Source organism: Hyla sarda, chromosome 3 (assembly GCF_029499605.1).
Source record: "Hyla sarda isolate aHylSar1 chromosome 3, aHylSar1.hap1, whole genome shotgun sequence".
NCBI lineage: Eukaryota > Metazoa > Chordata > Amphibia > Anura > Hylidae > Hyla > Hyla sarda.
In genome coordinates, this window is record NC_079191.1 from 426,491,982 (window position 1) to 426,506,742 (window position 14,761).

Genomic DNA, 14,761 nt, shown 5'->3' on the forward strand with positions numbered 1-14,761 from the left:
TAAGTTCGCTCATCTCTACAAATAAAACTCTGAATGAGAAGGTGTGTCCAAACTTTTGGTCTGTACTGTGTGTGTGTATGTATATATATATATATATATATATAACAAATAGTAGAAGTAGCCAGTGGCAACCAATGAAAACTTTATTCGGATCCCAATAAAACCGCATGAAAAGCTGAAAAACAGCCAGTAAGACAACTCACAAATAGCTTGGACGCGTTTCGGGTAAGACCCTTCGTCTAAGCACTTTCTTAGACGAAGAGTCTTACCCGAAACGCTTCCAAGCTATTTGTGAGTTGTCTTACTGGCTGTTTTTCCGCTTTTCATGCGGTTTTTTTGGGCTCCGAATAAAGTTTTCATTGTTTAACACTGGCTACTTCTACTATTTGTTCCTACTATATTGGAGTCACTAGCCGCGTTGGGGATCCTGTGAGCTGACCGTTCTACTATTTCTTCATTTTTATGTATACAGTGGTCCCTCAAGTTACAATATTACGTAATTGGTTCTGGGACGACCATTGTATGTTCAAACCATTGTATGTTTAGACCATAACTCTATGGAAACCTGGTAATTGGTTCTAAAGGCACCAAAATGTCATCCAAAAAATAGGAAAAAGTGAGGATTAAAGAAAAATAAGTAGCAAGTCCTTACATATAAAAGTAGGAAAGATCTGCTGGGAGCTGTAAATTACTGTCTATGTCAGTGTTTCCCAAGCAGGGAGCCTCCAGCTGTTGCAAAACTACAACTCCCAGCATGCCCGGACAGCCAAAGGCTGTCCGGGCATGCTGGGAGTTGTAGTTTTGCAACAGCTGGGGCCACCCTGCTAGGGAAACACTGGTCTGTGTAGAGGACAGGAGCTTCTTCTGGGTCCTGTACAGTACAGAATGTCCCAAAAAGTAATGGAGTCGCCCTCACCTGGTGTCCAAAGGAGCAGGTAACCCTGGTACAGGTAATGTGTACAGAACATGTAATACCTCCCTGTACTGTAGGGGTCACTACCAGACACCAGTCAGTGCATACACTTCAGTAATACAGGTAAAGAGTACAGAACATGTAATACCTCCCTGTACTGTAGGGGGCGCTACCAGACACCAGTCAGTGCATGCACTTCAATAATACAGGTAAAGAGTACAGAACATGTAATACCTCCCTGTACTGTAGGGGGCGCTACCAGACACCAGTCAGTGCATACACTTCAGGAATACAGGTAAAGAGTACAGAACATGTAATACCTCCCTGTACTGTAGGGGGCGCTACCAGACACCAGTCAGTGCATACACTTCAGTAATACAGGGGTTTTACCAGTGAATGTCCATTCTGATTGGTCAGTCCTTCCAGCCACTGACATGTTTCGCTGATCTGGACTGTCTGTACATTGTATGTTGAGTCTGGTTTCAACTTACGATGGTCCAGAAAAGTCCATTGTATGTTGAAACTATTGTATGTTGAGGCCATTGTAAGTTGAGGGATCACTGTATATTATTATTATTATTATTATTTTATTTGTTTATTTACTTAAAGAAAGTGTAATAAAATGAAAAGTTCTGCAACTTTCTAATATACTTAAGAGGGGGCGGCAGGGATAATTTGCTAAAATTGGCATCTCACAAATCGTTCTTCTAAAAATAATTCTTACATTCCTGATCCCACACTGTAAATGGTTGAAATGTGAAAAAAATAATAATTTAAATAATAATTTCCAAATGTAAGAAAAAACGCTATATAGGCACATAGGGGGAGATTTATCAAAACCTGTGCAAAGGAAAAGTTGCCTAGTTGCCCATAGCAACCAATCAGATCACTGCTTTCAATTTGCAGAGGCCTTTTCAAAAATGAAAGCAGCGATCTGATTGGTTGCTATGGGCAACTGGGCAACTTTTTCTCTGGACAGGTTTTGATAAATCTCCCCCATAGACTGAAAAATCCTGTTAGTTGTTAAAACAAATCCTGACTACTAACTTTTTTTTCATGGCTCCTAGATTCAAACATTGTTTTTGTTTTCTTGCTGCACCACCCTGTTCTCCAAATATTGGGGTTTTTACTGTTTGGTACTTCTCACTAAATAGTCAGATGGGCGGGAACTTTCTAGACTACCCCGACAACCAGGGACTCTCCTTTATAGATGGAACAGTTGTGGAATAGATGCTCCTTTACAATGCAATGTAGGGTCTATGTTCCTCCTTATAGGGGTATTCCAGGCAACAACTTTTTTTTTTATATATCAACTGGCTCTGGAAAGTTAAACAGATTTGTAAATTACCGTACTTCTATTAAAAAATCTTAATCCTTCCAATAGTTATTAGCTTCTGAAGTTGAGTTGTTGTTTTTCTGTTTAACTGCTCTCTGATGACTCACGTCCCGGGAGCTGTGCAGTTCCTATGGGGATATTCTCCCATCATGCACAGCTTCCGGGACGTGACATCATCATTGAGCAGTTAGACTGAAAACTTCAGAAGCTAATAACTATTAGAAGGATTAAGATTTTTTTAAGTAATTTACAAATCTGTTTAACTTTCCGGAGCCAGTTGATATATAAAAAATACGTTTTTGCCTGGAATACCCCTTTAAAGGGGTACTTCGGTGGAAACCTTTTTTTTTTAGTTTATTTTTCATTTTTTTAACTTTCTGGCACCAGTTGATTTAAACGGATTTGTAAATTACTTCTATTAAAAAATCTTAATCCTTCCAGTACTTATTAGCTGCTGAATACTACAGAGGAAATTCTTTTCTTTTTGGAACACAGAGCTCTCTGCTGACATCACAAGCACAGTGCTCTCTGCTGACATCTCTTTCCATTGTAGGAACTGTCCAGAGCAGCATATGTTTTATATGGGGATTTTCTCCTACTCCGGACAGTTCTTAAAATGGACAGAGATGTCAGCAGAGAGCACTGTGCTTGTGAGGTCAGCAGAGAGCTCTGTGTTCCAAAAAGAAAAGAATTTCCTCTAGTATTCAGCAGCTAATAAGTACTGGAAGGATTAAAAAAATTTAATAGAAGTAATTTACAAATCTGTTTAACTTTCTGGCACCAGTTGATTAAAAAATAAAATAAGTTTTCCACTGAAGTACCCCTTTAACTAAAGCCAGTTTCTATGTAGGGTTTATAACACAACACAACACCTTTGTATCGACTCTTAGGAGAAGGGAGAGGGGTTAGAGCAGGAATTGTCACTAGAGTGGGGACTCCATTTTTTGGGGGTCATTGGCCTCCTCCGCTCTGTGTATGTCACTTGTTGGTTTATGGGTTTGATGCCTTTCTCTTTTTGGTCCCCCGGTGCAGGTTTGGAGGTTTGAGTTGTATCTTCTCGTGTTTGTTGACCTTTCTTGCTGCATTTTATTTATAGACCTGAATTAATGTGACTCCCTGATGGAATTTGTTCCATTTAGAGAGAAGAAAGAGATTTCAAGCCGTGACTGCCGGGTCTGTTCTCGTAGCTCAATGTGTGAGATCCGATCGGGAAGGCCCTGTGTAGAGTAGGGTGAGATCTGTTGAGTAAAGGGGTAATGGAACTTTGTAGGACTCAAACTTTAAAGGGGGAAAATCAATGTTAACTAAAAAAGGATCCGTCATGGACGAGAAGTTGTTCAGGAGTTCCACTGTTGAGCCAAGTTCTTCATGGCTGTCCTTGGCGCCCAATAGTAAACTAAAGATGGCGGTCTATAGTGTGCGATTTGAAGGCAACTTCCTTCCTAATATAAAGGCCATATTGGAGAATTGTAGTTTATCTGAACCTCTTAAACTCCACTCACCAGCATTCGGAACATTTAGTTCCAAACGCTGGGTGCAGGCTTTGGGGGTCACCACGCCCCCTTGTGACATCACACCCCGCCCCCTCAATGCAAGTCTATTGGAGGGGATGTGACGACTGCATGAATTCAGGGGAACCCCCAGATAGATCTTTACCTAAATTTTGGGATGTATCGTATCGACTACCATATATACTCGATTATTAGCCGACCCAAATATAAGCCGAGGCCCCTACTTTCACCCCAAAACCTGGGAAAACGTATTGACTCGAGTATAAGCCTAGGGGGAAAAATACATCATCCCCACCCAGATCCCCCCTGTCATCATCATCATCATCCCCTGTCAACCCCCCCCCGTTATCATCCAGACCCCCGTCATCATCACCCCCCTGTCAAACCCCCCCTGTCATCATCCAGACCGCCCCCTCCGTCATGATATAGGTCCCCCTCGTTGTCTACCCACCTCCTCAGTTCTCTCGGTCCTTGCTTAGTAGCTGCAGGGACAGTCTACATTCCGGTAGGGAGGGTGAGCCGGTCTGGGCCGTCCATCTTCACCAAGAGGCCCTCTTCTCCGCTCCGGGCCGGCCCCAGACTAGTGATGCTGCATTGACGCCGCCGCGCTGGGACGTCCGTGCGTCATCGTCAATGCAGCGTCACTAGTCGGATGGTCCCTGCAGCGAAGATGGACGACCCGGCTCGAGTATATACGGTAGTATATATTTAGGTCTCGTACTGTGAACAGTTTCTTCTGTGCTTTGGCTGCTCCAGCCTCACATTTCAATCATCTGGAATTTGTAGCTTTCACCTCTGTCTGCTTAATAAATGTCTGTATTAGAACAGTGTAGACGATCCCTTGGATGAGATCACCGGCGACAATCTAACGCCAAGTTATTGCTCAGCCCCGAGCTTGTGCTCCGTTTTCCCAAACTGGGCCAACAAATTATGCACCTGAACCTGCACCTAAAATTATAAAGGGGATTTTGAGCTAGTAGAAGGGTCCTCTGTTTATGTCCCTAATGTATAACCTGTGTGGAGAACAGCTACGAAGTGTATGTCTCCCACTGGAGCACCCTGCAAGTCACTGCATTATACAGACCACCCTTTGATTTCGATAGAAACTGTGTAATGCTTCATTTCTCCAGTGGTGGCGCTGCAGGGATATTGAACACTTCCTGCTGGATTTTCACAGATTACCAAAAACGGGACATCTTTTGATTCGCTTCTAACAACAAAAAAAAAGCAAGGAACCCATTGGGCCCATACTTCCATTACGCTAATATCCTTCTCCTCTCTGTTGGATCCATTCCTTATTTCTTGGGGAATAGTGTTAAAAATCTGGTGTCTGAAGTCGTACAAGGAGAATCGCACCTGAGTTAGCCAAAAAGTAGTGAATGTCTCCCCAGTACTGCCAACATTTATGTTAGTATCCCATTCCTAGCCCTAAAAAAAATTCAAAAAATTGCACGAGCATTTCCGAGGCCTTCTAAAAGTAGGAAGAACTGGTTCTCCATTCGTTCTTGACCATATACTTTCTTTATTGGGTCGTGTAATTAGGTTGTATGTGCAAAGCCTAAATACATTCACCTAAAACTATTGGAGACACCAGACGCCTTTGCTTTTCAGAGGGGTTCTCTTATGACAGTTCAGACATGACCACACGTGCATGGCTTAGGCTGCGTTCACACCACGTTTTTGCAATACAGTTCCCGTATACGCTTTCAATTTGAAAACCGTACGGAACCATATTGAAAACCGTATGCATTAAAGTGGTTATCCAGGAATAAAAAACTTTTTTTTTTTATATATCAACTGGCTCCAGAGAGTTAAACAGATTTGTAAATTACTTCTATTAAAGTAATCCTGTCAGTACTTATGAGCTGCTGAAGTTGAGTTGTTCTTTTCTGTCTAAGTGCTCTCTGATGACACCTGTCTCGGGAACTGTCCAGAGTAGAAGCAAATCCGGCCCATAGCAAACCTCTTCTACTCTGTGCAGTTCCTGAGACAAGCAGAGATGTCAGCAGAGAGCACTGTTGCCAGACAGAAAAGAACAATTCAACTTCAGCAGCTGATAATTATTGGAAGGATTAAGATTTTTTAATAGAAGTAATTTACAAATCTGTTTAACTTTCTGGAGCCAGTTGAGATATATATATATATATATATATATATATATATATAAAGTTTTTTTTCCTGTAATACCCCTTTAACTCTCCATTGAAAACCATATGCCAAAAGATGCATCCGGTTGTGTCCGTTTGCATCCTGTACGGTTTTGTTAGTTTTTTTTTTTCCCGTACCCAAAACCCTAGCCTACCACAGTTTTTGGTCCGGGTGAACACCCGTAGTGAAACGTATAGGTTTTTTTTTTACGTGGGAGTCAATGGGAACCGTACAGAAACTTATGTGCGTATGGTTCCATCCAGTTTTCACCATACGGTTTTTGACTGGAGTTTTTTTTCTTGGAATTTCAATCAAACAAGTGAAACTTTATTCATAATGGAGTGAAAAGTTAAAAACGTATACTTTTTTTTCTTTAAAAAACAAACAAAAAAAAAAAAAAAACAGATGCAACCGGACATCATTTTTCAAACCGTATATGAATTAAAATTTGTACACATGTTTTTGATTCAGTTTAGTCAGGTTTTAAGGAATACTTTTTTTTAAAATCAAAAACCTGATACGGGAACTGTATTGCAAATGCATGGTGTGAACCCAGCCTTAGAATGTAGACAATAATTTACTAAATTATTTTGAGGTTGTAATGCATTATCCAACATCATAAAACTGAATTGTGATACTTGGGATTGGCCTTACCTAAAGGTATTTGTTGACCACCAGTATGCTGAGAGTTAAAGGGGTACTACCGTGGAAAACTTTTTTTTTTTTTTTTTTTTTTTTTTTAAATCAACTGGTGCCAGAAAGTTAAACAGTTTTGTAAATCACTTCTATTAAAAAATCTTAATCCTTCCAGTACTTTTTAGGGGCTGTATACTAAAGAGAAATCCAAAAAAGAAATGATTTCCTGTGATGTCCTGACCACAGTGCTCTCTGCTGATCTCTGCTGTCCATTTTAGGAACTGGAGAAAATCCCCATAGCAAACACATGCTTCTCTGGACAGTTCCTAAAATGGACAGCAGAGGTCAGCAGAGAGCACTGTGGTCAGGACATGACAGGAAATGCATTTCTTTTTGGATTTCTCTCTAGTATACAGCCCCTAAAAAGTACTGGAAGGATTAAGATTTTTTCATAGAAGTGATTTACAAATCTGTTTAACTTTCTGGCACCAAAGGATAGGGGATAAGATGTCAGATCGCCGATTTTCCAGCGGAGTACCCCTTAAATAGACAATATGCAGGAACCCTTTACATGCATCCGTTTTCATATGTCATCGTCATCATTTCTCTTCTAGTTACGCAGCTTTAATAGCAGATTGGCCGGTGGTGGTTCTCGGAATGTGTACCGTACTGATCGTGGTCTGTGCCCTGATCGGCATCTTGGTGCCGGATCTCCCGGACTTTTCTGATCCACTCCTGGTATGTATATTTGCGTGTTATATTATTATTTTATTTCTATTGTGTCTTTGTATTATATATTGTTTTGATACAATTAGAAGGAATTAGGAGTTTTGTTTGATTGAAGAAAAATAAAATTAAGAATTAAACAAAATAAATGAAAATAAAATAAAAACTAAGAATGCTAAACAATATAAGTGGTATTCCGCCACATCCTGGATTTGATACATCTGTGTTTTTGCTATCACAGATCTGAAACATGCAACCTCTCTCTTATGAAAAATATGTGGATCACAAAAAGCTTATTTTTGGCAAAAAATGTTTTTTTTTTCGGTATTTCGTAACAGGAGATGTTCTTTATCACATGTCTGAAGCCGGAAAGCTTGATTTATTAGGATCATAAAGTTGTAAGGGACGTTCTTTTTTAGAAGTTTCAACAAATATTCTACCATACAGAAAGACGATCGTTAATGTTAACGGTGCGAATGATCGTGCTGAATTTTATTTCCAGTTATATATAGCAAAACCGTATTCCTCAGCGCCAGAAGATTGTAATCGCTCACATCAGTCCCTTTAAAGGGGTACTCCGATGAAAACCTTTTTTCTTTTAAATCAACTGGCTCCGGAAAGTTAAACAGATTTGTAATTTACTTCTATTAAAAAATCTTAATCCTTCCTGTACTTATTAGCTGCTGAATACTACAGAGGAAATTCTTTTCTTTTTGGAATGCTCTCTGATGACATCACGAACACAGTTCTCTCTTCTGACGTTATAATAATAAGTCTTTATTTATTGTTGTCCTTAGTGGCATTTGAACCCAAGGCCCCAGCACTGCAAGGCAGCAGGGCTAACCACTGAGCCACCATGCTGCCCCTAGCATACATCTGCTATGCATGGTTGCTAAAATGGACAGAGATGTCAGCAGAGAGCTCTGTGTTCCAAAAAGAAAGGAATTTCCTCTGTAGTATTCAGCAGCTAATAAGTACTGGAAGGATTAAGATTTTTTAATAGAAGTCATTTACAAATATGTTTAACTTTCTGGCACCAGTTTATTTAAAAGAAATAAGGTTTTCACCGGAGTACCCCTTTAACCACTTGGACAAACAATACAGTTTTCCCTTATTATGGCCAGTTTTAAAAAGGCTTCAACAAGTTAAGAAAAACTCCCCCCAAAAAACACTGCCACACCTGTGAATATGTTGCCTGTGGTATTGCAGCTCCATTAGTAATGGGCGTGTTTTTTTAATCTTACGGTAAAAATAATCACATTTAATTAATTTCACTTTACCAGACAGATATTCTCTTTGGTGAAAGTGGCCATACCACTTACCTCCACCCTAGGACCGATTTACACAGCTAAAAATGTATGGAATGTTCGCCCAGAAAACATGGGTAGACATTGCACACGTTTGAATAATCCGGCAGGCGCTAGGACCACTCAGAAAGAAATGAGCCGTCTCATAGACCATAATGCATTTTCGAGCGGAATCTGCGGAAAGAATAGACAAGGCCATTCTTTCTGCGGATGCCGGAATCAGGATTTCCGCTGAGAAATTCTGCCGTGTGTACAGTGCAGCAGAATCCCATTGAAATAAATGCCTGCCGGACAGTAAAATCATACTTTACCATCACGTTGGTCTGGCGGCAGGCTCTTTAAAACTCATGGGCAATCTCTGCAGCCCGAGAATAATTCGATCAGAATATGTACTGGAAGTCCCATAGACTTGCATGGGAACTTTGGTACATCTCCTAATCATGTTATTCTCCGGCTGCAAAGATTGCCCAGGAGTTTTAAACATCCTGCGGCTGGTCCAACGTCATGGTAAAGTATGATTTAGCTGTCCAGGCTCTGCTGTTTTGCTCTCGAGCTGCAGAGATTGTCAGTATTGGAACATCCATAACTCTTAGGACTTCCCTAAAGATGTGTACCAAGTTTAATCGTTTAGAAGTTATCCTGGAACATACAAATGCGCATATATTCACAAATACGTTAGTCAGCTATAATAAATACCATGGCTAAAGAATATAGGAGATAACAAAAGTGGATACAGTCTTTGATACTATTGCCTGGAGGCTCCATCGGTTGCCCCAGACAACTTCTAATCAAGCTGGTCATATATTCAGAGCTGGACATCCAGCTGTTGCAAAACTACTACTCCCAGCATGCCCGGACAGCCAAAGGCTGTCCGGGCATGCTGGAAGTTGTAGTTTTGCCACAGCATTAGGCACCCTGGTTGTGAAATTATGCCTTAAAGTGAAGGCCAAAACATGGAATTTTTCTGCTTGCTGCAAATACACAACTTGATCCAAAGCAACTCCACGGTAAAATCTATCATTGTAAATTGTAACCCTATGCACTGAATTGGTAAAATCTAAGGCGTGGACCAGAGGCCTCTATGCAACTTGCTTTTTTCTCCCGGGCAGAAAATTTCCGCAATACGTAGACGACGTTTATTTTCTAATGAATATATTTAGAGCTGTGTTTCCCAACCAGGGTGCCTGCAGCTGTTGCAAAACTACAACTCCCAGGCATGCTGGGAGTTGTAGTGTTGCAACAGCTAGAGGCACCCTGGTTGGGAAACACTGATTTAGAGATATTTTTGGAAGAATAATTGTTCCAACGCCGAGCTGATAAGAGATTTTTGGGCTGTTCTTTGGTGATCGGTGAATCTTCTTCCCCATGTTGACTGATGATGAATGATCATGCTTTTCAATGGTAGTTTGGTGAGTGGATTTCATGTAGGGTTTGATAGGTTGACTTAAGATCATTGGGGGGCGATGACTGAATAAACGTCTGTGAGTCGCCATAATGACCATGTCAAATGATCAGTAGTCATGGCCTCAGGCCTTTAATATAGAGAGCACTTCATCTCCAGCCTGGAGTCATCAGTTGTCATCCACCTGTTAGGGATGTTGACCTCTGACCTCTCTGATCTGACCTCTTTCTGCACATTAGCTTGTTTGTGGTTCTTTTGTTGTCTTCGGTGACATTCCTTTTATCTCATCTTGCAGGGGTTTGAGCCCAGGGGGACTGCCATTGGCCAAAGACTAGTGACCTGGAACAACATGGTAGAGAACACAGGATACAAGGCAACACTGGCCAACTATCCCTTCAAATATGCAGATGAGCAAGCGAGGAAGTAGTTAAGTCGTTTTTATTTCTCTTCTCGGTCACCGATTGTTTTTGTTGTTGCATTTTTTATAAAAATGTATAAAATTTGCAAAAATGTTGGCAATAAATAATTAAAATGTATTTAACTTGACAGTAATGTAAAATATAAGTTCATTGCTTGACACTGGGGGACGAGCCATTATGTTTTTCGACCAAAAAATGTGTTATCACATATTCAGCGGAATCCTAAAATATATGCACTCAGCATATCCTAGAGATGTAGAAAAGGTGATACTACTGATGGCACTAGTGTTTAGAAAATGCAAAAATGTTCAAGCCATCGCTCCCCATTGGTGAAGCCTATATTTTGGAGGAGATCTTTCTGGTAATGGACATTGAAAACAACCATACTTATAATATTGAATTGCTGGATTAGTCTTAATTGTCCATTATATCCAGAGTCATAACTTGGGGGCAAAACCTTTCTGGGGGCCCACCACCTACCATGTGCCATTTGGTATCTGGTTGAGGGGCCTTAAGGCTCTGGGTGCTCCTACTACCCTTAAAGGGGTACTCCGCCCCTAGACATCTTATCCCCTATCCAAAGGATCACGACCGTCGGGTGCAGCGCAGGAGGCTCGTGGCGTCACAGCCACGCCCCCTCAATGCAAGTTTATGGGAGGGGGCGTGACGACCCTCACTCCCCCTCCCATAGACTTGCATTAAGGGGGCGTGGCTGTGACGTTACGAGCGGAGAGTGACCGTGTCATCACGAACCTCCGCCCCAAATCGCCAGTCATCCGGCACAGTGCGAAGTTCACTCCATGCACCGGATGTCTGGGGTGCCGAAGCAAAGATCGCTCTGGTCCCCAGTGGCGGGACCCCTGCAATCAGACATCTTATCCCCCATCCTTTGGATAGGGGATAAGATGTCTAGGAGTGGAGTACCCCTTTAGACCCTCTAAAACATTATAGTTGACTCCTTTCTAATGTGTATGGATAGCTCATGCCGGCCTTTTGATGCTTTGACTACTTGACTCCTGGGATTTGTGTGGCCCGAGATACAAAGTAAATTCATAATGATAATCTTCCCCTTTGTAGTCCATTCTTAGCCGTATCAATGATTTTCCAGCGCTCTTAGATTCATACTGAGTCTTGTAATAAGAGACGTTTGTAAGTATCAGTGGGGGGGGTGTTAAGGGAGTGGTGGGGGGGGGGGGGCAGCTTCTCAAAACAAGGAGGACAATGCCGAAGAACAAACAAAAGCTTCTACCCAAAACAAAGAACAAATACATCAACTGCTCCCATCTCGCGCGTATACGAGAGTTTACAAATGTAAAGAAAATTTCAAAAAAATGTCTCTTGCCAGCCTCGACCCTTGGTGCCTGCTTGGAAACTGCCCACGTTTTTAACAGTTCTTATTGAAGCTTGGGGGTCCCAGTGGGCAATATCCCCTTTTCTTCCTTCTTCCTAATCTATGTTGCTGTTGTTGATCTGTTTTTCCGATCTATGACTGTATTGATAACATTATTTCTATTACAGTCATCAGGCCGAAAGATGGTCAGAAGATCACTACGATAGGGAAAAAAGACAGGTAGACTGGGACTTCCACAAGGACAGCTTTTTCTGTGCGGTGCCAAGTAAGTCTCTCCGAGATGTTTGGGTTTGTTATCTTAGGAATATATATGTTTCCAAAATTTGTTAATGTTCTGGGATCCAGGAATTGATCTAGAAATTTATTCTAAATTTCCCCCCCACATATTGAGCAATTGGCATCAGCCTCATTGGGGAGGGGGTGGTTACCTTCCTCTGGTTTAAGTAGGGCCACAGTAGGGTCATAGGTTGAACTTGATGGACTCTGTTTGTCTTTTCAACCTCACCAACTATGTACCTATGAAGATCTACTGTCCTCCTCTTCTAGACCTAAACTGAACTCTGTGCCTGGCCCTGACCCCTGACTGAATTGTTCTGATAGTCCTTATGGGGAAAGATTAATTAATTTCTTGTGTTGCCCATCCATAGTTCTGTGGGGCCTGGCCTGTAGTTCCATGAGAAAAAGTTTAGTTCAATGCAGGGAATGGTTGAAAGATCTTCTGGTCATGGGAAGGCCATTCTCATGTGGTGCTCACGTTGATGGTCTCTGATGGAGATAAGACCAATCTGCCCAATATAGTACAGATATATAGTATATGAGAAGTATTTGTAAGACTGATATATATTATTAAGGGCTCCACTGGGTGGAAATTATAAAAATATTGGGAATCATTTAGTCTTTGTCAGAGGGAGCAATTCTCCCGTACACTGGCCATGCAGAAATATTGGCCCACCAGTGGCCTAGATGAAGTCTAGAATAGGATGGTGTGTTTCTGTAGAGAAGTCAAAGGTAAAATCAGGATACACATGTAAATCTTAAAGGGGAATTCCATTCTTAACCCCTATCCAAAGAATAGGGGATAAGCTGTATGATCACAGGGTTCCCGCCGCTGGGGACCCCCGCGATCTTGGTGCAGCCCCCGGCATTCTGAGACAGGGACGTGACGTCACGGCTACGCTCCTAGTGACGTTACCCCACGCCCCTCCATTTATGTCTATAGGAGGGGGCGTGACGGCCGTCACGCCCCCTCCTTTAGACATAAATGGAGGGGCGTGGGGTAACGTCACTAGGGGGTGTGGTCATGATGTCACTAAGGGGCGTGGCCGTGACATTGAGTCCCCTGATGACTGTAATAGAAGATAATGTTATCAATACAGTCATGAATGGAGGGACGTGACATCACTAGGGGGCGCGGCTGTGACGTCACGTCCCCTGATGACTGTAATAGAAGATAATGTTATCAATACACTCATGAATGGAGGGACGTGGCGTGACGTCACTAGGGGCGTGGTCATGACGTCACATCCCTGTCTCAGAGGCAGCCGGGGGCTGCACCTAGATCGTTGGGGTCCCCAGTGGCGGGACCCCTGCGATCATACATCTTATCCCCTATCCTTTGAATAGGGGATAAGATGTATAAAGCTGGAATACCCCTTTAGTAAAATTTATTTCTGTATATTTTTTGCCCAAAATTATGTATACAAGCATCTGTATCCAGGTGGCGCTACGTTCTATTTAAAGGGGTACTCCGGTGAAAACCTTTTTTCTTTTAAATCAACTGGTGGCAGAAAGTTAAACATATTTGTAAATTACTTCTATTAAAAAATCTTAATCCTTCCTGTACTTATTAGCTGCTGAATACTACAGAGGAAATTCCTTTCTTTTTGGAATGCTCTCTGATGACATCACGAGCACAGTTCTCTATGCTGACATTATAATAATAATAATGCTTTTTTTTATTGTTGTCCTTAGTGGGATTTGAACCCAAGTCCCCAGCACTGTAAGGCAGCAGTGCTAACCACTGAGCCACCATGCTGCCCTTAGCAAGCATCTGCTATGCATGGTTGCTAAAATGGACAGAGATGTCAGCAGAGAGCACTGTGCTCGTGATGTCATCAGTGTTCCAAAGAGAAAGGCATTTCCTCTGTAGCATTCAGCAGCTAATAAGTACTGGAAGGATTAAGATTTTTTTAATAGAAGTAATTTACAAATATGTTTAACTTTCTGCCACCAGTTGATTTAAAAGAAAAAAGGTTTTCACCGTAGTACCCCTTTAAGTAGCACCATCTGTTGTGGGGAGGCCGATAAGGCTAAGTAACTATGTAAGTCCAATTCTAAAAACTTTTTCTATTACTTTTGTATTGTTTTTCATATTTCTGTCATTTTATTTAATTTCAAATTTTATATTTTTTTTCTTTCTTAAGATGACCACTATTCTCGAATTGTATTTACCTCAGTGAATGGACAGAGTCTATGGAATTTGCAAGCCATCAAGTCCATGTGCAATATAGACAATACAAGGGTAAGGGCAAAAAATGTCAAATATTTGTCGCATTCTTAAAATTCTGCAAAGGGTTGAGATTCTGAGACAAACACCCAGGTCCATACGTCTTGGTTATTCTGTTTTCCTTCTCTTTGTATCCAGGTGGTTGGGATATTTGGACAGTCCATGCTATTTGTATGGGTCACATGATTAGTGTTTGAGAGTAAATAGGGGGGAGGGGGTGACGGCAGCTTCGTTTTACAAATCTTCCTATATGTCTCCAGGGTATAGGAGTGACAAGCGTAGTTCCCACTGTGATTTGGGGAATCCCATTAAATTGCTAAAATCCTGGAGATTCACACTAGGGTGTTGTGGAATTCCTCAGTGATTCCCTGGGGTAAATCGTGACATAGTCCAATAAAATGTTTGCAAAAAAAAGTTTTACAAAGGAAATAAAAAAAATTAATAATCCTCCAATGGGAAAGACTCCGAGCCTTAGGTCTAGGTCAGTGGTCTTAAACCTCCAGATG

At 41.5% G+C, this 14,761-nt stretch overlaps 1 protein-coding gene across 6 annotated transcripts in view; it reads left to right on the top strand.

Moving 5' to 3' along the window:
- The window catches only part of DISP1 (dispatched RND transporter family member 1), a 111,923-nt gene that overhangs the window by 84,290 nt on the left and 12,872 nt on the right, over nucleotides 1-14,761 (top strand). For 5 of the 6 annotated variants that reach the window (XM_056568416.1, XM_056568415.1, XM_056568419.1 and 2 more), the window contains 4 exons: nucleotides 7,159-7,282; nucleotides 10,275-10,405; nucleotides 11,917-12,014; nucleotides 14,173-14,270. In XM_056568416.1, coding sequence (XP_056424391.1) covers nucleotides 7,159-7,282; nucleotides 10,275-10,405; nucleotides 11,917-12,014; nucleotides 14,173-14,270 — 451 coding nt within the window. Of the gene's footprint in view, nucleotides 1-4,907; nucleotides 5,168-7,158; nucleotides 7,283-10,274; nucleotides 10,406-11,916; nucleotides 12,015-14,172; nucleotides 14,271-14,761 lie in introns of those variants that run through there. The other variant, XM_056568420.1, reaches the window with a different exon arrangement.